General features: G+C 44.2%; 1 protein-coding gene across 1 annotated transcript in view; it reads left to right on the forward strand.

The window, feature by feature from the left end:
* The window catches only part of SMG5 (SMG5 nonsense mediated mRNA decay factor), a 41,617-nt gene that overhangs the window by 11,188 nt on the left and 4,440 nt on the right, over window positions 1–25,989 (forward strand). Inside the window, exons 2-16 of the mRNA XM_030186930.1 lie at window positions 4,077–4,175; window positions 8,637–8,760; window positions 9,186–9,342; window positions 10,411–10,500; window positions 12,817–12,906; window positions 13,677–13,755; window positions 14,107–14,232; window positions 16,488–16,556; window positions 17,280–17,488; window positions 18,306–18,443; window positions 18,890–19,603; window positions 22,477–22,643; window positions 23,332–23,407; window positions 24,666–24,841; window positions 25,395–25,556. Of these exons, the coding sequence (XP_030042790.1) occupies window positions 4,077–4,175; window positions 8,637–8,760; window positions 9,186–9,342; window positions 10,411–10,500; window positions 12,817–12,906; window positions 13,677–13,755; window positions 14,107–14,232; window positions 16,488–16,556; window positions 17,280–17,488; window positions 18,306–18,443; window positions 18,890–19,603; window positions 22,477–22,643; window positions 23,332–23,407; window positions 24,666–24,841; window positions 25,395–25,556 (2,476 nt within the window). The remainder of the gene's footprint in view (window positions 1–4,076; window positions 4,176–8,636; window positions 8,761–9,185; window positions 9,343–10,410; window positions 10,501–12,816; window positions 12,907–13,676; window positions 13,756–14,106; window positions 14,233–16,487; window positions 16,557–17,279; window positions 17,489–18,305; window positions 18,444–18,889; window positions 19,604–22,476; window positions 22,644–23,331; window positions 23,408–24,665; window positions 24,842–25,394; window positions 25,557–25,989) is intronic.

Below are 25,989 nucleotides of genomic sequence, written 5' to 3' on the forward strand. Positions count from 1 at the left end.
GTACAAATCAAAGTAGGGTATACGCAAAAAGTATCACACATGAGTTGTCTTGTTGGGCAGACTGGATGGACCGTGCAGGTCTTTTTCTGCCGTTACCTACTATGTTACTATGTTACTATTATTGGACAAACAGAGGGTAGGGTTAAATGGTAATTTCTCTAAATGGAGGAAGGTGAACAGTGGAGTGACACAGGAATTGGTGCTGGGACCGGTGCTATTTAACATATTTATAAATGATATGGAAATCGGAATGACGAGTGAGGTGATTAAATTTGCAGATGACGCAACTATTCAGGGTTGTTAAAACATGTGCGGACTGGGACGAAACAAGTGAAAACATATTAAACAAAATAGCACCAGTCAAAAAAAAAATCACAAAACAACCATGCCCCTAGTTTAGTGCAGTAGGAAACTAAAAAGAGCATGGTCCAAAAACAAAATAGATGCAAACAAAACCATATGGAGAAAAGCTGTAAGAACATATATATAAACAGCATAAAGAAAGCGAAAGCAGAATGCTACAGTAGATATACGAACATCGACCAGACCAATACAAAAAAAATATTCAAACTCATGAATAAATTACTGAAAACCCAGAACATATTGGTGAAAACTGAAACGCCACCAACTGCAGACGAGCTTGCAAAATACTTCAAAAACACAAGCTCAAACCTTGCAAACGCACAAATAAATGTCATAAACTACCTACAGGACTGCAAAACACACGACAACCACACCTCAGCAGACAGAATATGGACCACGTTCAAACCACCCCAACTAGACACAGTAAAGACACTATTGACAAAATACATGCATTCATACTGCCTAATTGACAAATGTCCCAACTACATGATGAAAAACCCACCAGACTGGTTCATCGAGTACCTCATCAAACATAGCATATATATGTTTGACAAAGGTCAATTTCCAACAGATAAAGGCGACATGCTTACACTTATCCCCCAAAATACTACCAGCAAGATCAGTGATATCACAGATTACAGACCAGTAGCCTCAATATCACTACTGACCAAAATGATGGAAGGTCTAGTAGCATAGCAACTAATGGAATACTTGACAAAATTCTCAATTCTTCATAAATCCCAATCAGATTTCAGACCACTGAAATGGTCATACCCTCCCTGATAACAAAATTCAGAAGCATAATATGCCAAGGACAAAATATATCACTACTACAATTCGACATGTCAAGTGCATTCAACCTAGTAGACCACACCACACTAATGACACTGCTCAACAACATAGGAATCAGCAGTGCAGTGGCAAAATAGTTCAATGGCTTCCTAAAGACCAGATCTTGCATTGTAAAGATGTCCAACCAAACATCAGCCTCATGGATCTCTGAGTGAGGGGTACCACAGGGATCGCCAATATCACCAATACTATTCAGTATAATTATGGCAACACTTGGGGGAAAAATGGAATTAATGGGTTTCAACCCATTTATATATGTGGATGGCATCACCATATCTTTCCAAAACAATATCACAAACATACAGGACAAAATAAAAAAAGGATTGGACCTCATGGAAAAATGGGCAACAACTTTCAAACTCAAACTGAACAGAGACACAACCAAATTCCTAGTACTATCCAGCCCACAGAACCCCATATCCAACCAAAAACTCACAATCAACGAACAAACATACCACATCGGAACACAACTTTAAAATACTAGGAATCATTCTCAACAAACATCTAACGCTGGACAATCAAATATCAGCAGTAACGTCAAAATGTTTCAGAACACTATGGAAACTGAGAAGAATAAGAGACTATTTCCTTAGACAGTCTTTCTGGATACTGGTCCAATCAAAGTTACTATCGCAACTAGACTACTGCAATGCAGCATACGTAGGATGCAAGGAAAACAACACTAAAATTGCTGCAAACAGTCCAAGTGATGGCAGCAAGACTGATTTTCAAGAAATCGAAACATGAAAGAGCAACCCCACAGCTTGAACACTATATTGTCTACCAGTCAAGGCAAGAATATTTTTCAGAGCGATCACCCTAATCTTCAAGATACTATTCGGAATGTCACCCAAATATATGCTTAACATGACTGAACTATCCTCAAGAAATGCCATCCCAGAAGACAGAAACTACTTACTCCTACATCTACCCAACTGTAGAAACACCATCTACAAAACTATCTACACAGCAGGATTTAGCTACCTGAGTTCCAAATGGTGGAACTCAATACCAAAAACCATAGGAAGCATCACAAATCTCCTTCAATTCAGAAAAGAAATGAAAACCTACCTCTTCAAAAAATTCTACAGCTAATCACAAAGACATCGTCACCTTCCTTTCAAATCTACCTCTTCAAAAACTATATGAATAAATATCGCCAAAACTCGACAATTGAACAGAAAAGCTACCACTGCCCCACTTCAAATCTGTCTTCCAAAAACTGTATGAATAACCATACCAAACTATAGATGCCCTCTCCACATTGCACAACACTATTGTAACTCCACCAAAATGTAAACTGTAAGCCACTTTGAACCGAAACTTGCTTTTGGATAATAGTGGGATACAAGAGTGCATGCATGAATAAATAAATATTGCAGGAAGACCTTAGTAATTTGGAAGATTGGGCATCCAAATGGCTGATTAAATTTAATGTGGACAAATGCAAGGTGATGCACATTGGAAAGAATAATCCGAATCATAGCTACCTGATACTAAGGTCCACCATGGGGGTCAGCACTGAAGAAAAAAAATCTAGGTGTCGTCATAGATAATACACTGAAATCTTCTGTTCGATGTGTGGTGGCAGCTAAAAAAGCAAACAGGATGCTAGGAATTATTAGGAAAGGGATGGTGAATAAGACTGAAAATACTATGCCTCTGTATTGCTTCATGGTGTGATCGCACCTTGAGTATTGCATTCAGTTCTGGTCGTTGTATCTCAAAAAAGATATCGGAATTAGAAAAGGTTCAAAGAAGAGCGACCAAAATGATAAAGGAGATGGAACTCCTCTCGTATGAGGAAAGGCTAAAGAGGTTAGGGCTCTTCAGCTTGGAAAAGAGACAGATGAGGGGGCGATATGATTTGAGGTCTACAAAATCCTGAGTGGTGTAAAACTAGCAGAAGTAAATCGATTTTTTTTAACTCGTTCCAAAAGTACAAAGATTAGGGGACACTCAAGGAAGTTACATGGAAATATTTTTTTCACTCAACGAATAGTTAAGTTCTGGAACTCTTTGCCGGAGGATGTGGTGACAGCGGTTAGCGTGCCTGGGTTTAAAAAAGGTTAGGGCAAGTTCCTGGATGAAAAGTCCATAGTCTGCAATTGAGACAGACATGGGGAAGCAACTGCTTGTCCAGGGATTGGTAGTGTTGAATATTGCTACTAATTGGCTTTCTGCCAGGTACTTGTGACCTGGCTTGGTCACTGTTGGAAACGGGATACTGGGCTAGGTGGACCATTGCTCTGACCCAGTATGGCTACTCCTATGTGTGCTGTAAGCAGAGACCTGTGCTGAAGCACCACTTTGGCCCACTTCCATCCGACAGGAAGTCTGTCTCTGAGAGGGACAGGACAGAATGGTGCTTGAGTGCAGACCTATCTGCTTTAATCTTCAACCAGCTTGGAAGGAAGAAGCAACAGGCTGGCAGCGAGAAGAGAAATGGGCCACTTCTTCCCAAGTTCTGTGGCTTTAGGAGGCTGCTTAGTCTCCTTTGTGACTGGGCTGGCCTTGTGTCTTGATCTTTTTTTAAAATTAAGAGGAAGTGGAGTGAAAGTGAATTATTCCAAGCCAAATACTTTTATCTACACTGTATATTCAGGAAGACTTTGGCTCTACTTTCTTTGTCAGGGGAACTAAACTTGAAACCCAGGTCTTTCACTCCTCCTCCTCCCCCCTCCCCCCCCAACACTATTTTCCTAAACTTGAAACCCAGGTCCTTCACTCCTCCCCCCGCACTATTTTCTTCAGCACGTCTTGCCTGGGAGCTGGAACTGTCCTGTTATGCTGAGATGCAAGACGGTGTACATGGAGACAGCAGGTCCATTACTATTACTCTCTCTCTTTCTCTGATGCAGGTCTGTTGTGGAGGCAGTTCACAGGGTGGACCTCATCCTCTCTAACAAGACAGCTTACCAAGAGGTGTTCAAGCCTGAGAACATCAGCCTGAGGAACAAGTAAGTCCCCTTTCACTTGGCAGACTGGTTCATCGAGTACCTCGCCAAACACAGCACATACGTTTTTGAAAGAGGTCCATTTCCAACAGACAAAGGTGACATAGTACTCGCACCTATCCCCCAAAACACAGTTATATCTGTGCTGCTTCATAGCCTCCCCCAATATTTGGGATTCTTGTTTTCATGATGTAATTATGTCCTGTTCACATATTTAATCTCTGTTTGTGAATATCTTGCTTGATTTCGCCTTTTGTACTATTTTGCTTGTTCCTTATTGTTCACCAGACTAATCCAGATGCTTGGGGTATGCTTTCTCCTACCAGCAGATGGAGACTGAGAAACGCTGAACTAATGACATCATCCTATAAATATCCCATGAAATCTCTGACTAGTCTGTATTTCTTTTTTTTTAAATTGTAATAAAATTCATAATTCAAGCAAATACCACTTAATGCCAACAAGTCCTTCTGATGCTATTGCACTGTTTGAACAAGGTAAGAAAATATCAAAGATTGGAGCCCAAGAACTGCTCGTGCAAATGATGAAAGTATAAACAACCAAATTACGATAGGTTTCAAGGTAAAAGTCACAAGGAGAGCAGTCCTATCTGAAATAACTTCAAGGGAGATTGAGAGAGGCACAGAGGAAGGGGTTCTTGATGGGCTAGTATGGAGCTACCTTGCCGCCCCCCCCCCCCCCCCCCCCACACACACACACTAAATACTGTGCTCTCACTATAGGTGGTAGAGTCTTGGATGGAATCAAAAGAATCTCTGGAAGATCTTTCTTGACCATGCAGTGATGACTTGGGAAAATTTTAAAAATCTTAAATTATTTCTCCGCAGCTGATTCTCCATATGTTCCACTTTGACCCTACAGCCTCTTTGTCTTTTTATAAAAGCCAGTTTCAGTTGTTTAATTTCTTCCATCTGCCATTCTAATACCCCCAATATACTATCATGCTAGACTAACTTCTATTCATGCATATCCACCTCAGTCAGTATCTCCCAAATTCGAATTAGGAAAAAAATAAAAGCGAATGAAGAGATGTATCTAAAGTCTTGATGGCGTCCCAGAGGGCTTCCATATTTACTGCTGCCAGCCTCTGTAAAGCCCCAAAGACAGGTTTTACCTCCTTGGAGCAGGTATTCCCCTACCTCCACAGTAGCCTGAGGGAGATCTCCTTCCTGCCGAGGAACCTCAGTTGCCAAAGCTTGCTGGGCTCTGCGCAGCCCTCCTTATTCAATTAGTTGTGTGGTGCACTCCACTGATGCCAGACTGAACACATCCCAGGTTCTTACACTGCTTCTAGGTTTCAGGAGTGTTGACCTTTGTTTGGGATGCAAAGAAACCCGATCTGCAAGAAGGTTCACCTGTGCTCCCTGCTGAAGCAGTTCCTGCACCTCTGCGGAAAAATGGAGCTCTTCCATCCAACATTACCTGGACCATGTGGGACATCTACCACCACTCGGTGGATAAGTACGAGTTGTGCCTTTGCACTTCACCATAATTTGGGACCGCATCAGCCGATCAATAATGTGATAGGGAGAGTGCAGCACCGAGTGTCTTCTCCTGTTGCTATCTTGACTTCTGTCCCTTGTTTACTAGTCAGTATTTCTCAGTCTCCAGCATCTTGTGCAGTCAGTGACAGGTATGGAGGAGTTAGGGTAGTGGTAGTCTGTTCTCCCCCTTTGACCATAAAATTTTTTTTTTAATCGAGAAGGTTGACTCAGGACTTGGACTTGACTGGACAACTGCATTTAGCCCTGGAGTGTTATATCAAGTTGTGCTTCTATTTAATACCATCAGGTTGCTGGCTGCATGTGCCTTGGTCCACCTTCCCTGCTTTTGGGAAGGGTGCGTTGAGAGCCCCCTGAGAACAAACAGTTCCGGCTGTTGGCATAGTACCAGTGTTCTACCAGCATGCCCAGTAGTGAGGGGTTGCTCAAGATGGAGTCATTCTGCAGATCAGTTGTGAAAGGGATTCCATTCCCACTGCGGAGGCAGAGCCAGTTTTGGCGGGAAACGACTGCCATGCCAGATGAGGCAAAGGAGAAGGTGTGTGTTGAAGGGCTTCCTATTTTGAGCTGGGCAGCAGTGGAGGCAAAAGGGCTATGGAAAGCCAGATGTTGGTACAGGGGTTTTCCCTTGAATTTGTGTTGCTTATGCTCGAGGCATTCTGCATGAAGAAAGGTATGACTGAGAACTTTCAGGAACAGTAAGGGGTTGGGAGGTCCCCATGGAAGGGCCCCCGGGGGCCAGCAAGCTGAGGCTTTCAGTGGGGAAAAAAGCTACTAGAGAGAGCTGTACTTGGGTCAGCGGACTCTTGAGAGCCTGAGCATGGATATTCTAGTACCTGGTTATGGGATAAGGAGGAATGGCTGGAGGAGGTCGAAGCTGGTGCAACAGATTGTCTTTTCCTCAGTTAAAGCAGGTCCAGGGTCTGGAGTCAATGAAAGTGGTGCCATGGGCAAAAGCTCATATGTGGCCAGTACATGAATCTTTTCTTAGCCGCTGGTGTCACAGAAGTCAAACCTTCATCTTCCTTGGACACTGGTTGCCAGACGGCATATGCAGAGGTGGTTGTCATACAGAAATTTGACAGAGCTCCCTTTCCGATAGCATAATGGGATTTGGTGACAAAGGACGCCAGCAAGTTGAGGAGCTCATTACAAGTTCCATCTGGCACAGGGCACCTGGATGAACAGGAATTTTGGTGGTCGATAAATCGCTTGGAGCTCAAGGCAGTGTGGAATGCCTTACGCGACTTTGCTCCCTTTCTGTCAAAGGCCCCGGACTGAGTTTTCAATGACAATGCGACAGCGGTAGTTTATATCAGTAAGCAAGGTGGGACTTGCAGCCATCTGATGGCGGTGGAGACAGCCTCCCTCATGAATTGGGCAGTGAAAATTTTTCTCTGCTTGTCAGCAGTTCGCATCACATGGAGACAGACTTTCTCATCAGGCACTCCTTGGACCTGTGAGAATGGGAACTATCCAGCCAGGGTTTTCAGCTGATAGTGGACCAATGGGGTTGTCCGCTTCTGGACTTGATGGCAATGAAAAGGAATGCGGAGCCGTTGGAAATAACCAGGCCCACCAGTCTGTAATTTCCCGGATCACTTCTGGAACCCTTTTTAAATATTGACATTACATTAGCCACCCTCCAATCTTCTGGTACCATGCTTGATTTTAAAGATAAATTACGTATTATTAACAATAGTTTTGCAATTCATTTTTCAATTCTGTCAATACTCTGGGATGTATACCATCCGGACCTAGCGATTTGCAACTCTGTCAAATTGCCCCATCACATCTTCCAGGTTTACAGAGATTTGATTCAGTTTCTCTGACGCATCAGCATTGAATACCATTTCTGGCACCGGTATCTCTCCCTCATCTTCCTTGATGAAGACCGAAGCAAAGAATTCATTTAATCTCTCTGCTATGGCCTTGTCTTCCAGTCCAACCGATTCTTTTGCCAGCTTCTTGCTTTTAAATACACCTAAAAAAGTTTTTATTATGTATTTTTGCCTCCAACGTAATCTTCTTTTCAAAGTCTGTCTTTGCCTTTCTTATCAGCACTTTGCATTTGACTTGCCATTCTTTGTGCAGTTAACTATTATTTTCTGTTGGATCCTTCTTCCATGTTTTGAAGGATTTTCTTTTATCTCTAATAGCGTCCTTCACCTCACTTTTTAACCATGCTGGCAGTCATTTGGTCTTCCTTCCTCCTTTTTTAATACATGGAATATATTTGGTCTGGGCTTCCAGAATGCTATTTTTGAACAGCATCCATGCCTGATGTAAATTTTTGACCTCACAGCTGCTCCTCTGAGTTTTTTTGTTTTGTTTTCCCCCACTGTTCTTATTTTATCATAGTCACCTTTTTGAAAGTTAAATTCTAATGTATTGGATTTCCTGTGTGTACTTATTCCAGGTCTTATATCAAATCTGATCATGTTTTGATCACTGTTATCAAGCCGCCCCAGCACCATTGCCTCCTGCACCAGATCATTCGCTCCACTAAGGACTAGGTCTAGAATTGTTCCTCCTCTTCTTGGCTGCTGAACCAGCTGCTCCATAAAGCAGTCCTCGACTCCATCAAGGAATTTCACCTCTCTAGCATGCACTGATGTTACATTTATCCAGTCAATATCGGGGTAATTGAAATCGCCCATTATTTTCGTGTTGCACAGTTTGTTAGCCTCCTACAGGTTCTGGAATAGTGGGAAGGACTATTGGAAAGAAAATGATCAGGTAAGACCTAATTTCTCCTCTAAAGTGGATGGGGACACTGGGATTACACCGAGTCTGAATATTGGCAAAATGTCTAATGGAAATCTGTCAGCCCCTCTGGTGTATCTTGATGCATGGTGGTATGGCTCTTGAGACGGGGTGGTGCACACGGGGCCTAGCTTATGAACTGACTGCACGCCGTGCTCTCCTTGCTTCTTCCTAGGCTGCGCGAGCTGTGCGTAAAGCTTATGTTCTTGCACCCCGTGGATTATGGCAGAAAGGCAGAGGAACTGTTGTGGAGGAAAGTATACTATGAAGTCATCCAGCTCATCAAAGCCAATAAGAAAGTAAGTATCTGTGCACTAGGAATGGGAGGACCAGAACTAGAGGCAAATGGGGGATGTGTGCTGTTCAGCAAGATGATGTCAGAATACCCAGCAGCTCAGCCGTGCCAGGCTGCAGCTGTGTAGGTGATTCACTATCGTTTATTCCCTCTGCCGGAAGGGAAGCCTTCATGATGGAGACTGTTCAGGCCATTTATTCTCCCACACTGAAGGTAACAGCTCGCCATGTGTTCCAGTGGCTGAGACTGGGTTGTGGGTTTCTGAATTGCAGTTGTAGTTCTATAGTTGGGCCATAAGATGTCACTGTAAGAGCAGTGATTTTTGCCTTTCTTCCAGAGAGCCAGGAGAGCTCTTGCAAAGGGTCCTTTTTAAATGGCTTCACAACTTGAGTTCCTGTGTTTTTAAAATCTCCCCTCCCTCCCCCACAGCATATCCACAGCCGAAGCACCCTGGAATGTGCCTACAGGACTCACCTAGTGGCTGGCATTGGCTTTTACCAGCACCTTCTGCTCTACATCCAGTCCCATTACCAGCTGGAGCTGCAGTGCTGCATTGACTGGACTCATGTGACCGACCCGTTGATAGGTCAGTAGCCACATGCTTGCTAGATGGGAAGCAAATCAGTTGTCGGGTTGGTTAAAAGGACTTTTGTGATTACTGGGTGAATCTTAACCAGATGACGGGCAAAAGCAAGTTTTGATGCGCTGCAAATTGTACTAAGTTGTTTTGCTGGTAGGTTCAGAGCTCTTCTTATTGAAGACTGATTTTTGAGTGTCTTAAATCCTGCCGGTGAGTTTTGTTTGTTTGTTTTTTTAATATTGCAAATAGTAGAGAATGGTGTCTAAGGACAGATTTGGCTATTGTTATGCTTATTATTGCTTTGAGTTTCCCTCAGAGGGTTTTGGATTTATTGTTACACTGTTAACAAAATAGTAAGATTTTTGTCACTACCTACTGTACCTGCCATATACCGCTTCAAGTGAATCTCTTCATAAAGGTAGTTAATAAATCCCAATAAATAAAAGAACCAATAGGTCAATCTAGTTTGTACAGTCATCTGTTTCGTCTTTTTGATTTTCTACAGCTTATAAATTCCCCATACTGAAGCCAGCACCAGCCCCCTCACTGCCACCCCTTGTGAACCTCTCCCCCCACCAGTATCCGGTACTGACACCAGCCCCAGCCTCCTCGCTGCTGCTGCTGCCGCCACCCCCTACCCTCAACTTCCTGTCATGCCTTCTTTATCCTTGAGTCTCCTTTTCTGTGGAAAGTTTGCTACCTTGGACTCTTGATACCTGCCAAATGTTCGTCATCTTCCCAAGCCCTTATTGTTCAAGTGTACAGCGCTGCGTACATCTAGTAGCGTTATAGAAATAAGTAGTAGTAGTATTTTATCTTAAGCCTCCGTTTGCAGGCCTTGGATCCTGTTAATGAGAGAACCTGGTGCACCTGGAGATGATTGATTGACAATGTGTGTAGTCTACATAATGTTTCAGACGTTCCTGCTTGGATCTTCCAGCATGTCCTGACTGTGCAGGGAGGGATATTGTCTTGAGGTGTTGCAGGGTGATGGGGGTTGTGGAGAGGTTTGCAATTGCAGCTGAGAGGAGTGCACTGTTGCAGGTGTCTCAACAGTTTGTCCTTTGCCTCCAGGATTTAAGAAGCCTGTTCTGGCCTCGGCAAAAGAGATGGATTGGGCACAGATGGCCTGTCACCGGTGTCTGGTTTATCTTGGTGATTTGGGTAAGTACAAAAAAGCTGTGATACGGCTGTTAGCTGTAAGTGTCCATTACATGAGTACTAAATATACTCAAATGTTACGAGGCCTGACCTATGATGAATTCTCTGCTCTGTAAATCCTATATACCAAATGGACACCCTTTATGGTGCAGAGATGCTAGACTACATGGAGCATTTTTTATTTTGCTCAGTTGGAGCTGACCCCTAATGAAACTAAAAGCATGACCCTTCAAGTTTCAAGTGGCTGGCATTCCCCCCCCCCCCCCCCCCTTCTAGCACAGCTAGCATGACAACCATTCGTGTTGGGGTCCTGGGTGCCTCTTGTATGCAGTGACTGGCACCATGAGTGCCACCTCTGCAGCATCCACAGCTGTTTCGGGGGAACTGAATTGATCTGTGTGTGGCAGCCGAAGGGTAATTCTCCAAGTAAGTGCAGATTTTAGAATGGCAGTGACACGTGTAAGTCCGCAGTTACATGTCTAACTATAAGCGCGAGTGCTTATGCTATCTCAGCAGCTGGTGTAGAAGCTTGTGCCTACCTGCTGACGGGCGTGTAACTTGTGTATTGTATAACCTTATTGTGAAGTGCGGGACACGCCCCTCTAGCAGTTGCCTGCTAAAGAAATTAATGCGCTAAGCTTATAGAATACCAAGTAAGTGCAGTTAGCACATGTAATTGAAACTTAGATCCCAATATTGCCTAATATAGCAACTTAGTTACACGCTTAGCTGGCTGTGTTCTGTAATCACAGTCAGTTTTGCTCACTGGGCGTGAAAAATGAACTTTAAAAGCCCTGCACTAACAATCGTTTTGCGTACATACAAATTAAACATTATATCTCTACTCTGAACGGGTTGGCTCTAGGGAATCAGTTGGGAGCTAGGATTAGGGATTTCTTTCAGGAGGTGGCAGATCAAGGACTGTCGGTGTCACAACTTTACAGGACTCTGACAAGGACTTTTCCTTAGTGAGGAATAAATGGGAGGAGGATTCGGGGGTGCCTTTGGGGACCTTGGATGTCGCTGCTACGCTCCGAGGCTTACCCCAGTTGGCTACGGGATGTGAGACTAAGAGAGTGTGGTTATAGGATGGTATTAAGAGCTTACGTGACAAGATCCCAATTGGCTCACTTAGGGGGTATCGGCGACTCCGGATGTCTTAAATATGGCCATTCTCATCATATTCTGTTCCATGCCTTTTGGGCGTGTCCTAGGGTTCAGTGCTTTTGGGAAAAAGTGAGAGGGTTTTTATCTCGCTTAGTAGATCATGAAATTAGTGGGTCAGTGAAACAATTTTTGCTGGACGTACAGGGAGCATATCTCCCGTTGTCCAGATGGACTAGACTGTTGTGCCGTAAATTGAATTTAGTTGCTAAGAAAGTCATACTACAATATTGGACTTCACCAGAATCCCCAGAGTACTGGCACTGGAGGAATCAGGTGCATCTTTTGGCCTCTTGGGAGGCTAAAGGGGTCGCCTATGGCAGTGGAAGTTTTTGGGGTTTTTTTGCAGGTTTGAAATCCATATATACAAAATTTGGGGCCTAGGGGACGCAGTCTTCTAGTGAACACATTGTAGGGGAGATGGGAGTTTTTATCAGCTCGTGATGCACATATTTCTGGCCAAGGTTGGCAGTATCCGATTCATCCTGCTTCTGGGGAGGGGGGTGGATAGATAAATTATTGTGGGTCCGGGGGCTATAAGAGTCATAGCCCTGGGCGAGATATTGAGATGAGAGGGATTGTAATGGGCTCTCTTTATAGATGGGAGGGGGTGGGGAGGGGTTAATCAAAAATTGTAATGGATGGTGTAGCATAATGTCAGTGTGAATTCCTGCTAAGTGCAGTGTTTGGGTGCTACTGTTGCTGTTTCATTTTGTTGTTTGTGTATTTTTCTGATGCCATCAATAAAAACTATTGAAACATAAAAGCCCTGCACTTGTGAAGAGCTCCTTTTGCTTGTGTGTACACCCCTATTTGGCTTTTTGCCTGTCCAGATACGTAAACAACAGGGCACTTAAGTGGCCACTAGCCCTGATGACCAGATACCGTTAAACTTGTGGAGGCGATTTTACCACAGCCGAGGCTTCGCACATATACTACACTCACTTTTCATTGCTTTGATTCACGATTGTGCGTGATTAGGAACCATTTTAATGACATTCTAGATATTTTATGAGAGATTCCCATTCAAACTTGAAAAGTGAGCGGATCTAAGCACGAGACCAACAGATCCACAAATAGAGCTTGAAGTAGGTACTTGAAGTAGGGAAATACATTGGTCTGTTTGACAGAGGGGTTTTTTTCCTCTCTATCCAGCTCGATATCAGAATGAGTTAGCAGGTGTGGACACAGAACAGCTGGCCGAGAGGTTCTACTATCAAGCACTTTCCGTTGCATCCCACATTGGTATGTGACCCGGATGCTTCTACGCTCAGCCGCACTTTGACAGCTCTGCTTGCAGGGTCTTTTTTGGTTATTGTGCCCCAGTAATTTTTTCCTGCTGTAATGACATATTAGCACCTCCAGAAACTTGGTCCCTATTGTTTCGAGGGTGGGGGTCAGAGAGAAACTCGTCAAGGGTTTGATTTCTTTATGGCACTTCTCATATTCATACACTTCAATTACTTAATTTTAAAAGAAAAATATATATCATGGAAAGCTACATGGTGGGAGGTCTATCACATCAGCCTTAAATCATTGTTTCCCAGATCTGCAAAATTGATCTGCGTTTAAGGTCCTTAAAAAGCCCTCGTTCCTGCCCCCTATGCATCCATGCTGTCCAAAGCATTTCTCCGTTGGAGAAATCCAGTATTTAACAGTGCCAGATCTTACTTTTCAGAGGGTTTTGCCTTGATTAAGAAGGAGGGGTTGGTAATGCTAAACTTCTGGACTTGAGCTCCTTCAGTTTCTTGTAGTCCAAAGGGATGTAATTCCCGGGGGAGGGGAGGGCGGCACTTGCACATCTCAAGTTGCCATATCCAGTGTTCAGGTCAACGCAGAAGCTAAAAGAGCAGCAGTGCTCTCTTCTGATTACAGCAGCAACCCTGAAACACATAATCTGAGGGACCTGTGAGCATGCTGGGAAACCACCCATGAAGGGGATCACTCTGGTAGAAGAATGCCACTAAGACTGCTTTTGTATGTTATGGTAGACGTGTGGCTTTCTTTCCTTACAGGGATGCCATTTAACCAGCTGGGAACCTTGGCAGGGAGCAGATATTATCATGTAGAAGCCACTTACTGTTACCTACGCTGGTGAGTCCCTTGTTTTATCCAGTACCCAGAGTCGCCTGTCTCTAGATCTTCCCAGTCTGTTGTGCGCATTTCATTTTGTAAGTGTGGCTATAGCCAGAGGAGTGTTAACCAGGCACAGTCTGTCTCTTGCCCAGCACAGAGATTAATCAACTCGTCAGTGTGTTCTTCAGATATTTTCTGAATATTGTAAGTTGACCCTGACTGCTGTCCTGCGGTGGCACCCTTGTTTTTCCTTCCATCTTTCCTCATTCCCACCCTCTGTTAAAGGGATTTGTCTTACAGAAATGGCAGGCCCAGCCCCTTATTTTTCGGTTCTTAATTTTGGGACTTTACTTATATTTATAATGGCAGCATCCAGTCAGAACAGTCCTTCGATGGTGCGTACGGGAACCTGAAGAGGCTTTTTGACAAGGCGGTGAAAACATACCACCAACTTAAGAAATGTGAAGCCAGAAAGCTGTCTGCCAGCAAGAAGAGGTAAGCTCCCCATTGCTAGAAATCCAGGGCCGACCACTAGCAGAGCGTCAGCACCAGAAACATAAATGGGAAACCACGTGGGAACTTTTAATTTCTCATTGCTCAGTTTGATTATCATAAGGTTTGGGTTTATAAAATTTGTTAACTTACCTGTTTGGATGACAGAGTGGGGTTGGGGGAGGGGTTATCCGTTCATTATAAAAGTTTTCTGGGGAACAAAATAAATTAAAAAAAAATCTCTTGAAGTTTGATTGAGCAATATTGTGCTGGTTCGAAACGAAGAGAAGGCACTCTTGTCCTTTTACCTTTCTTCATGTAGCCTTCTATTGGATATGTAAAGATTAGATACTGATGTAGATGACGTTGTATGTTTTACCTACTTGTTTGAACTGTCAGTAAAGACTTCTGGCAAATTAAAAAGAAATCCAGGGCCGTTGCAGAGAGTTCAGCACTGAGAATGAGTGGAAGTCAGTCCTATTCCATTACACTCTGGTTTTCTGTATAGAGATTCACCCTGCTTATTTGCACTGTACTTAGTAGTCAAACAACGCTGCACAAATGCACATGACAGTTCCTGCTTTGCAGAGCTTTCAACCTAATCAGGAGTCACAGGTGAGGCGTCAGGAAATGTATTTAGTAGAAAACACGGTTAACTGAGTTGGAAGGGGGGGGGGGAGGGGATTCTGTTTAAAAATGGAAAATTTTGGCCTTGAATGTACTGGCAGATGTTATATGAGCGTATAGTTTTCTGCCGCACAAATTATGGTTCGGATTGTTCTGCGCTGTTAATAAAAAGATTTTAAAAAATGGCTGTGGTCTGCAGTCCACGGGCATGCTTACTGGGAATGTACAATGAGAGAGAGGAGTGGGAGGAGAGTAAAATGTTGCGCTGGGGACTGGCAGCAGCCAAGTGTCTTATCGCGCGCTGCTGGAAATCAGAGGATCCTCCAGATATCGGGGACTGGAAGGTTAAAGTAAGACATTTGTGGTATATGGAGTGGCTTATAGTGTATAGAAGGGAGAGTGAACTTAAAACGCAGAAGGGGTTGGAAAAGACTTCAGCAAATGATAGAGCATCTCTAAAGGGGTTGGAAACACATTCCAGGGAAGAGGGAGGGAGGGGGGGGGTTGGACAGGGGGCAACATGGGTGAAGGGAATAGTTCAAAGGAACTACTTGGGTACAAAAGGATGATACTGTGGTTTTGTATTTGAAAGTAGAAGGAGAGTCTGTATGTTGAGATAAAGTTAAGAGACAGACAAGAATTGTTGTTTATTTTATGGATTGATGGTGACAAACATAAACATATGAAAAATGTATTTTGAAACAGTTGGATAGTCTGTATGTTGAGACAAAGTTAAGAGACAGACAGAAGAATTGATGTTTATTTCAAGGAATGATGGTTACAAGTGTAAACGTATGGAAAATGCAATAAAAAAAATTTAAAGTTAAAAAAAAAAAAAAAAGAAAAAATGTCTGTGGTCAATGAAAGGCAGCGTTTAAGGCCTTGGTCTTCGCTCCCAGTCCTCACGTTTTCAGGATGCATGAAAGAGATTTGCATAGAGTGAAGGCAGGTGTGTGTGCAAATTTCCTTCAAAGTAATTCTGTTTCAGCCTAACAAGATAAGTACATAAGTATTACCATACTGGGACAAACCGAAGGTCCATCAAGCCCAGCATCCTGTTTCCAACCGTGGCCAATCCAGGTCACAAGTACCTGGCAAGATCCCAAAACAGTGCAATACGTTTTATGCTGCTTATTCTAGAAATAAGCAGTGGATTTTCCCCAAGATAGCATTCAAAACTTGCATATTCATTAGAGAGATTGTGAAAACCTGACCTGTTTGTGGCCTTCAGGGACTGGGAGTGAAGACTGAGGGTTGACGATATAAATACGACCTCAGAAAGATGGGATTTAGATATGGCCAAAGGGGCGGGGAGGAGCGTGATACACCAGCTCAGGAAGGTGGTGGTGTCATGGAGGAGAAAGGGTCGAGAGAGGTAGGAGTAATTTGGCCTGATGAACATAGGTTGTAAGCAGGGTTGTTGAGCAGGTGAGTCAAGTTTTCAAGATACCGCTAATAAATAGATATATGAGAGATTTGCACACAGTATAGGTAATACCGTGACTGAGTATTAGGGAGATGCTGAAGGCCTGTCTGGTTGGAGCCTTCTAGGATTCCAGTTTGATGTCCTTGACGCAGATGCTTTTAACCTAGAGAAATCATATCTCTTCTTTTCCTGTGTCTTCTCTCAGGTGCAAAGACATAAAAAAGCTCTTGGTGGCCTTCATGTACCTTCAGAGCCTTTTCCAGCCTAACAGCAGGTAGCAACAGCAGCTTTTGTTTTGATCATTTCACACCGCTGGCAGCCCAGGTGCTTGTTTCAGTGGTCATTCTGTTGAATTTAAAGTGAGAATGTAGTTACGCATTGCCATTTAAAAAATTATATTAAAAATACCTCTCGGAGCTGATTTCTCGGCACTATAAAACCTTGAACACATTGTGCGCTTCCCTGGGATCATCTTGTGCCCATGTTGGGAGTTGTGCATGAGATACTGAGAGACTGTAATCCTCTGTGTGTACAAGTGATTGCTGTTTTCTGCCCTTGAGCTGTCAGCTTCTGCAGGCCCTGGAGGAGTAGCTTAGTAGTTAGTGCTTATGATCTTGGGCAAGTCCATTAACCCTCCATTGCCCCAGGTACCAACTCAGAATGTGAGCCTTTCAAGGACAAGATAATACCTAGTGTAACTGAATATAACTCACCTTGAGCTATTACATAAAATGTTGTGCGTAAAATCCACATAAATAAATACAGGTAGTCAGTGTCCCTTGCCAAAGGGCTTATGGTGTGACGTTAACGTGAAATCCATCCGTTGGGTGGGGTAGGACCAGCTCGAGGTCACACAGAAGGGAGTGGGCCTCAGGTCTCCCAGGCTTGCAGCTGAATGTTTTGACCATTATACCATATTTCCAGTGCAGGTGAGCTCAGTGAGGCCAGGGTTGTGATGGAGAAATATATATTTTTCTTTGTTCATTTTGTCTCTAAGCTGTGTGGACTTAGAGCTGACCTCTCTCTGCCAGTCTGTGTTGGAGGACTTCAATCTCTGCCTCTTCTACCTGCCCTCATCCCCCAACCTGAGCCTGACCAGTGAGGATGAGGAGGAATATGAGAACGGCTACTCCTACCTCCCCGATCGTCTCATCTTCAGGATGGGGGTCATTTGCCTAATGAGCATGGATAGCCTGAAGAAGGCAGGTAACTAACCTGAGATGATTGTTCTGGAGGGGGGAGAGGGGGCTGCAAGATGCCAGGGGAAGAAAGGAAGCTTCAGAATGCCCGGGGGGAGGAGGGGAAGAAGGGACCTCAGGGTGCCCGGTGGAGGAGGTCGGGACTTAGGCTGCAGGCAGGCTGTAGAGGTTATTCATTGTGTTTGACGACTCAGGTAGTTACTGTTTGAGCTGGTCCATAATAGATCATTGCAGTGCTGCTACTTGACAGGACTTCTGTGTGTTTATGTTGACATTAAACATTAGGTCTGTACTTAATCCAGGGCTTAACCTAACCATTTTAACTCTAGAGCTTCCCTCTTTGGAAGTGGATTGCTGTGTAATCTCTTGCAGTTGGGGGTATTTCCTGGAAATCATGGGGTTATTTTTGAGCTGGGCTGAGGTAATGGTTTTGATAACACCACAAATTCACCTGGTGAGGGCCTTGCTGGGTGAATGTCTACAGCCAGGGAGTGAGGGAGGATATTGTTTGACGAGGTGTTTGTCAGATATGTTATATTGCAGAGTTCGTCTGAAATTTTGGTTGATTTAATTTGAAATTGAGAGCTTTGTCATCGATTAAAAGCATTTGAATCTAGGAGGAAGAAGGGGTTCATAGGCCTCTATTTTAGGGGACACATTCTTACCCTAGTGGAGTTGCTAGGTAACTATTTGAACAGTTTTTTGGGGATGCCTCAGTGCAAATCATCTCTCTGGCAAGTGACTTAAGCTCTATCCTTTTTCTTACTGAAGTGCGGGAGATGATTTAATTCCCTGAGGCCAAGTCTGCTGTGTCCTGTTTCCAGGTTCCAAGCAGTATAGCGCTGCCATTGCATTCACGTTGGCGCTCTTCTCCCACCTGATAAACCACGTCAACATCCGGCTACAGGCTGAGCTGGAGGAAGGCCAGAGTCCCGTCCCGGCGTTCCAGACTGACAGCCCCGGTAAGGCTTAAAACGAATGCTGTTCCAGGCCAGATCTCTCTCCTAAACATGCAGGCAGAAAACCTTGGTTCTTCCATCCAGTGAGAGCTGCCTCTGTAGATCTTAATTTACAGTGATTTTAACTAGTGCGTTGTGGTATCCTGCCTGCCATTTACATGCTTGAAATATTGCACAGTTAAACAGAAGCGAGGAACAGTGCCTCCAAAAAGAAAAAAACAGAGAAAGCGATAACCTCAGAAATGAGAGCGTCGCAAATGTAAAGAGAATATGAAAATGCAATAAATACCCTAATTAAATGTATTAGAAAATATAAGCTGTAAATTTTTTATGAATTTGTGATCAACACCGTATTTTGTTTGTATAGCTTATTTATATACACATTTCTGGCACAGTGACATGTTGGAAAGGCTGCTACTAAGAGAAGTTCTTTGTTTGTATATTTATAGATGACCTGGAGGTGAAAGAGAATTCACAGATGACAGAAAGGGAGCAGGAGGTTGGCAGCGGCATTGTGGTTAACCAGGTTAGCAAAGAGTTGAAGCCAGGCCGTGGCAGCTGCAAGAAGAGCCAGAAGTACTCCCGCCTCTCGCTCATGCGGCGCCGCAGGCACCCGCGGCAGACAGATGAAAGTGACCTGAGCGAGGGTTTTGACTCGGACTCAAGCCGGGATTCCCTGAAGGGCAGCGAGAACTCGGGCAGTGGCTCAGATAAGAGTGACGAGGAGCAGGCAGCTTTTGATGCTGAGACGGATTCAGATATGAACAGCCAAGAGTCACGCTCGGACCTTGAGGACATGGAGGGCGAGCCCAGTGGTGAGGAGGAGGAGCATGAAGAAGGGGGCATCAAACGAGCCAGTGGATCTCAAGAGGCCCTTAAGAACTCTGGGGAGGGGCTGGATTCCAAACTCTCAAGCACCTGCAAAACTGAGAACCAAGATCCCGCGGCCAACGGACCGGGCCTGGGCTCTAATGAGGCTAGCATAGCCAGCAACCTACAGGCCATGTCCACCCAGATGTTTCAAAGCAAACGCTGCTTTCGCTTGGCCCCTACCTTCAGCAATGTCCTCTTGAGACCAAGCAGTGAGCTGGTCATCTCCAATCAGGTCGAGAGCAAACCATGTGTGAATGGAGATGTGGAGAAACCTAACATGGCACATCAAGGTAAAGGGGGTTCTCAGACCCACTCCAGATGGGTTTATCTTATCAGAATAAAGCCTGAATGTTCCTTCTTCTCCCCTGTGTACTATTTGGCTGAAGCCTGCTCCCTTTGTTGTATCCTCAAGCTGCGGAGAAACTTTTCCTTTCCTGTCTGAAAGGAAGAAGCAGAAGGCTTTCTCCTTTTCTTATTTGTACTCTTAACAAATACTAGTTTTCCTCATGGCCCTCTATATATCAGTTTGATATGAGCAAAATGCATTTGTCATGAACAAAATTTAACAGTTTTAATCTAAAAGTGGGTTTAGCATCAGGTGCCGTCTACCACAAGAATCGGTTTGTCCTTCCTAACTGTTCTCTTGCCCCTGGTATCTCAGGTACATCTGGATATGGCTTTCTTTGCCGATGCAGACTTCACCACCTTTCTGTGCAGAACAGGCATTGAGTGTATGGACTAGTCTCCTATCAGAGGCGATGAAGGCAAAAATAATACTGGACCTAAGTAAAGCCTGTCATGAGTACAGAGGATCCATGAAAGTAGAACAGTAAGGGTGAAACCAGAGAGTATATGGGGCCTCTTTGGGACTTGGGTAGTTAGGCGATGGGGCTTGAGGTCATCGTGCTCAGGAGCAAGAAGGAAGTGGGAGGCCCTGGGGAAATACTTCATTTCTGAGGTAGTAGTGACAGAATTTGAGCCTTTGTGGAGCAGGTACAGAAGGCGTCTAAGAGATGAGTGGGGATTGAATAAAGTCTGTGGTGATAATCAGCGCTCAGCTGGGCAGACTGGTTGAGCCAATGGCTTCATGTCTGCAGAAAACTATCACCAGAAGAAAGAGGCAGAAAAATAGCCAACGAAAAAAGCCAGCAGCCTTCAGAAAACAATTTATTGATAAAGCAATCTTTGGTAGAAGCACATCCATACTGTCCTGCTATTCAGAACTGCCCAGTGTGTTTCATCAGGGGCAAGATAAGGACAAATGTCACACCTTAGAGGTCACTCAGTGTGTTTGTAAGAAATTTAAGAGCAGTGTGTACTGGTCCCCAGGGGTCCAGTGTAGGCAACATTGAGTGCCCTCTTCGAAGGTGTGATGGTTGTCCTTATCTTACCCCTGACGTAAGCACACATCGCTTGTCAGCGTGCTTGTCTGACATTGCTGTCTGGATGTCTGAACGCCACCTGAAATTAAATATGACCAAAACCGAGCTTCTCATTTTCCCCCCCAAACCCACCTTCCCGCTCCCCCCGTTTTCTATTTCTGTTGATGGCTCTCTCATTCTCCCTGTCTCCTCAGCTCGAAACCTTGGGGTCATCTTTGACTCTTCTCTCTCCTTCTCTGCTCATATCCAGCAGATTGCCAAGACCTGTCGTTTCTTTCTTTACAACATCCGTAAAATCTGCCCCTTTCTTTCCGAACACTCTACCAAAACCCTCATCCACACCCTTGTCACCTCTCGTTTAGACTACTGCAATCTGCTTTTTGCTGGCCTCCCACTTAGTCACCTCTCCCCTCTCCAGTCGGTTCAAAACTCTGCTGCCCGTCTCGTCTTCCGCCAGGGTCGCTTTACTCATACTACCCCTCTCCTCGACCCTTCACTGGCTCCCTATCCGTTTTCGCATCCTGTTCAAACTTCTTCTACTAACCTATAAATGTACTCACTCTGCTGCTCCCTAGTATCTCTCCACACTCGTCCTTCCCTACCCCTCTTCCCGTGCACTCCGCTCCATGGATAAATCCTTCTTATCTGTTCCCTTCTCCACTACTGCCAACTCCAGACTTCGCGCCTTCTGTCTCGCTGCACCCTACGCCTGGAATAAACTTCCTGAGCCCCTACGTCTTGCCCCATCCTTGGCCACCTTTAAATCTAGACTGAAAGCCCACCTCTTTGGCATTGCTTTTGACTCGTAACCACTTGCCTCCACCTACCCTCCTCTCCTCCTTCCTGTACACATTAATTGATTTGATTTGCTTACTTTATTTATTTTTTTGTCTATTAGATTGTAAGCTCTTTGAGCAGGGACTGTCTTTCTTCTATGTTTGTGCAGCGCTGCGTACGTCTTGTAGCGCTATAAAAATGCTAAATAGTAGTAGTAGTAGTAGTAGCTTAACATCTGAATAATAGGACAGTATGAATGCGCCACTACCAAAGGTGGTTTTATCCATCTTGAACATGTCGGGAATGCCATTAGTTCAGTACAGGCCCCAGAACTTTGCCAATCTCTTAACACATTTCAAACCGACCTTAAAACATTTCTTTTCCGATTCATAGTCCATATACTTTTACTTCTGAAATCGGTTAGATCGCTGCAGAGCTGGAAGTCAGTGCAGCATACCTTTTGGTTTTATTCATCCCCACTTTATTATCGTAAAATGGCATTCTCCTCCTTTTCCCAATGGGCTTTTGTTGGAAACCGTTTATCCCTTTTCATTTTAGATTGTACACCTATGGGCGGGATAGAAAATTTTAATAAAGTTGAAACTTGAAATTGTATTCTGATGGCTACTGGTAGTTTTCAGCAAAAAAAAAAAAAGAAATCACCAACCAACTTTACAAACCATTAGTGTGGAGCTCACAAAGGCCTCTTGGTTGTAATCACCTGATTGGTAGGAAATGGACCTCAGCAATTGGAAAAGAGATTTACTTATGTTTAGTAAGACAGATTGAAAGTAATGTGGTAGGCTGCCTGTTTAAATCCTGTTCTCCCTGGCGTTTGAGGTCTGCACAGGGGAAATAGAGAGAGGGTGGACGAGGAGTCAAGATCTTTTGGTAGAGGAGGCAGCTGACGCTAGGTGTTACCCTACTAGCAACGATACTTTCCGTATTGATCCAGGACTTCCTGCCATGACACTTACAATTCTGCGTGTTTTTCTGGTCTGCAGACGGGTCAGACTCGGAGGAAAGTGTAGGCAGCACTAAGTCCTGTCCCAACGAGAGGAGCCTCCAGGAGAAGTTGGAGATCATGACCAATGAGGGCCTGCTGCCCGCCGTGAAGGTCTTCCTGGATTGGCTGCGGACAAACACAGACATCATCATCATGTGTGCACAGGTAGGCGGCTGGGGATAGGAGAGGGGCTGAAACAAAGCACCCAATCAGGAATGTGAAAAATGTGTGTTCTATATGTTGCTCATTGATTTCAGACTCTGAGAACGTTTTTTATCTTGGTTTAATGCTATCTCGCTTGAAGCTTGTGCTGCTGTTGCCCAGACTGTAACTGTTCTGTGCTGGGGCAGAGTGATGATACATACGATTTCTTGACCACCTCCCCAAACGTAGAAGTGTTGATACATACGATTTCTTGACCACCTCCCCAAACGTAGAAGTGTTGATACATATGATTTCTTGACCACCTCCCCAAACGTAGAAGTGATGATACATACGATTTCTTGACCACCTCCCCAAACGTAGAAGTGTTGATACATACGATTTCTTGACCACCTCCGCAAACGTAGAAGTGTTGATACATACGATTTCTTGACCACCTCCCCAAACGTAGAAGTGATGATACATACGATTTCTTGACCACCTCCGCAAACGTAGAAGCAAACTAGATTTCTTTTGGAAGTAAAAGAGCTGGCTGCCAAGGCAGGCCTTAGTAAACCTTAACTAAAGTCTCATGTAGTTTTGTTCTTTCTGTTTGTGCATGCTTCCTCTATGATGAAAGCCAGGGTGAAAGCTTGGCACTTTGCTTCCTATTTGGTATTAGCCTACGGCTGAGCCTTCTCTGTCTTTCTAGAGCTCCCAGAGTCTGTGGAACCGTCTTTCCGTGCTGCTGAACCTTCTCCCCACCGCAGACAAGCTGCAGGAAGCAGGTAAGAAGGGAGAGGGGCTGATCCGCATTGGAGCCAAAAAGGGGGGGGTTTACAGACATTAACAACCCCCTATTGCCTGCTGATGCAGCTAGTTGAACTGCTTTCTAAGTAATTTATTTGATGACGGCAGTGATTCATAACTTTTTAGGTATCTATTTTTTTACATTGTGTTGGTAGGGTGGGAGTAAATGATCTATTTTGCAGCTGGAGCTGAGAAATTCCTTTTTTTGGAAAAGGAGAAATTTGATATGTTGGTCTAGTTAAAACAAAAAAACAAACTAGGACAAACCCAGAGTATCCTATATTGTGGGATGTGAATGTGAAAGTCAGAAATGTATACGAACCCTATGGCCTTTATCTGCTGATTTTTGTCGTCTTTCGATAATATTGCTATCCCTAATCATTTCTTTATCTGTCAGTGACTTTACCTTTCCACATGAAAATTGTTGTGTTTTCTCTGTTTTGGGGCCTGTGATATGGTATGTTGCAGTTGCTAATGTGTGTGTGTGTTCCTTGCATAGCTGCAGTGTTGTATCTCAGGGAATAGGCTGATTTTTTTTTCCCCCTAACTTTTTTTTTTCTTTGACTTCCAAACCCTCGGATGATAGAGGCTGAATTATTGGCCTATCTCGGTGCTCCAGACTTGCCCAGTTTACCGCACCATAGGGATTTTCATCTTCAGCTTTCATGCTTTTAACTGAACAATGTTTTCATCCATTATGGACCAATGTACTGCTTTAAAACTTTTTTTTATTTTTAATTTATTTTTTGAGAGGTTGGGGTGAGGGAGCTGATGTTTCCTGCAGACTAGTTCAACTGGCCCCAGCTGTAGTTTTAGCATCCTGAGGTGTCATGTGTGCGTGAAGGTTTCCCTTCATTTTTATCCCAGCTTTTCCCTTCTTCTGCTCTGAGGCCTTGACAGTAGTTCTTCATGTTCAGCTGGAATACCTTTAAACCCCTTCCTTAACATCCTCACCAGTCCAGAATCTCCGGACTGGTGAGACTAAGAGAGAAAATTATCAGGTAAGATCTAAAATCTCCATATCCCTTCCCCCTCCCCCCCCCCCCCCCCCCCCCCCCAGAGCTCTGTGAGCAGTGGGATACCCAGATTCAATTTCCAGTTCTCTGTGCAACCATTGTATCAACTCTGCTTTAAAATTAATTATTTTTTAAACCTACATAGTATATCTGGAGTTTAGTCCTATGGCATGATAAGGTGGATAACCATGCTTTTCTGCCATATTGTCACCAACCCCAGGTATCCCCTTGTGCTCTGAGGTCCAGGAGTTGCTAACAAGGTGTGAGCTTCCAGATCTGAGCACGAATCTCCTACTGCCCGAAGACGTGGCCCTGCGCAATCTCCCACCGCTGAGGAGCGCACATAAAAAGTACAACTTTGATCAGGAGAGGCCCACGCTCAGTCCTCTAGAGGAGGTGAGACCAGGCAGTGGCAAAAAGCAATTTAAAAAAAATACACAGTCCAGTTAATTTCAGCCTTTTTCATCTCGTGACTCACTGACAAGACGCAAAAATTGTCAAGGCATGCCATCAGTTTTTTAAGGATATATTTTATCATTTAAAAAAATGAGACATGTCGTATATATGCCGACTAAGTATTACCTGACATAAGCTAGTAGTATTTCATAAAAGCATTATCAATACAAGAATAATATATGCTAGTTGCAGTGCTTCTGTATGTAAGTTCCTGTCCATTATGCCCTACAGAGCTAGACCTCAACAGAATACGGCAAAACACCATCCTGAGGCTGTTACATAAGTAATTTTTGCAGTATTAGAGGACAGACCAGAATAGTTGAACTATGAAAGCTAATAGACAAACAGAAGAAGCTGTACATCGCTGTCAGAGATATTTATGTACTCAGCAAGGGAGATGGTAACCAGGTGTGAGAAGAAAGGAGAGGCTTAACTGGTAATACACGAGTAATTTCTAAGGGATTCTGAGGCTCTCTGTGTACCTGTTCTGCAGACTGTTGTCCGTCACTGTTATATCCAGAGCTTCGGCCACTTCCTGACTCGCCTGCAGGGTGGCGGCGTCCTGCAGTTCAACGCCGAGGTGGGGATCTTCATCAGCACGACCCAGTCCGAGCAGGATGATCTGCTGCTCCAAGCTCGGGCCCAGTTCCGCATGGCAAGTGGCAAGACGGGGTTTTATTTTTTGCCTCTCCCCCACCCCCCCTTTAGGGTTTTGTCTGTCCTCAGCCCTTCTCACTTTGTAAGTAGGTGGAGGCAGTGTGTTTCTCATATAAGTGGAGAAGCATCTCTGAACTGACTGGGGCGGGAACACATATTCAGCTCTTCCATGGAGTGGGATAATGCACAGCAGTGTTTTGGTTTTACAAGTGAAATTATTTCTGATCCTTGACCGCAGAGCTTGGCTTCCGCCTGTCCCTAGTAAGGAAATTTTCTTGTTGGAGGTCAGATCTTATCCCACCCCCCATGTTTCATTAGTAATATTTTTTAGGGGGGCTGGAAGGAGAATGAGGGGAGAGTTTGTGTTCTCCCTTGTTTACAGGCTGAGGTATTACTGCTGGCTCTTAGGAGCACTCTGATACTTTGCTGCC

Source organism: Microcaecilia unicolor, chromosome 14 (genome assembly GCF_901765095.1).
Source record: "Microcaecilia unicolor chromosome 14, aMicUni1.1, whole genome shotgun sequence".
Classification (NCBI taxonomy): Eukaryota; Metazoa; Chordata; class Amphibia; order Gymnophiona; family Siphonopidae; genus Microcaecilia; species Microcaecilia unicolor.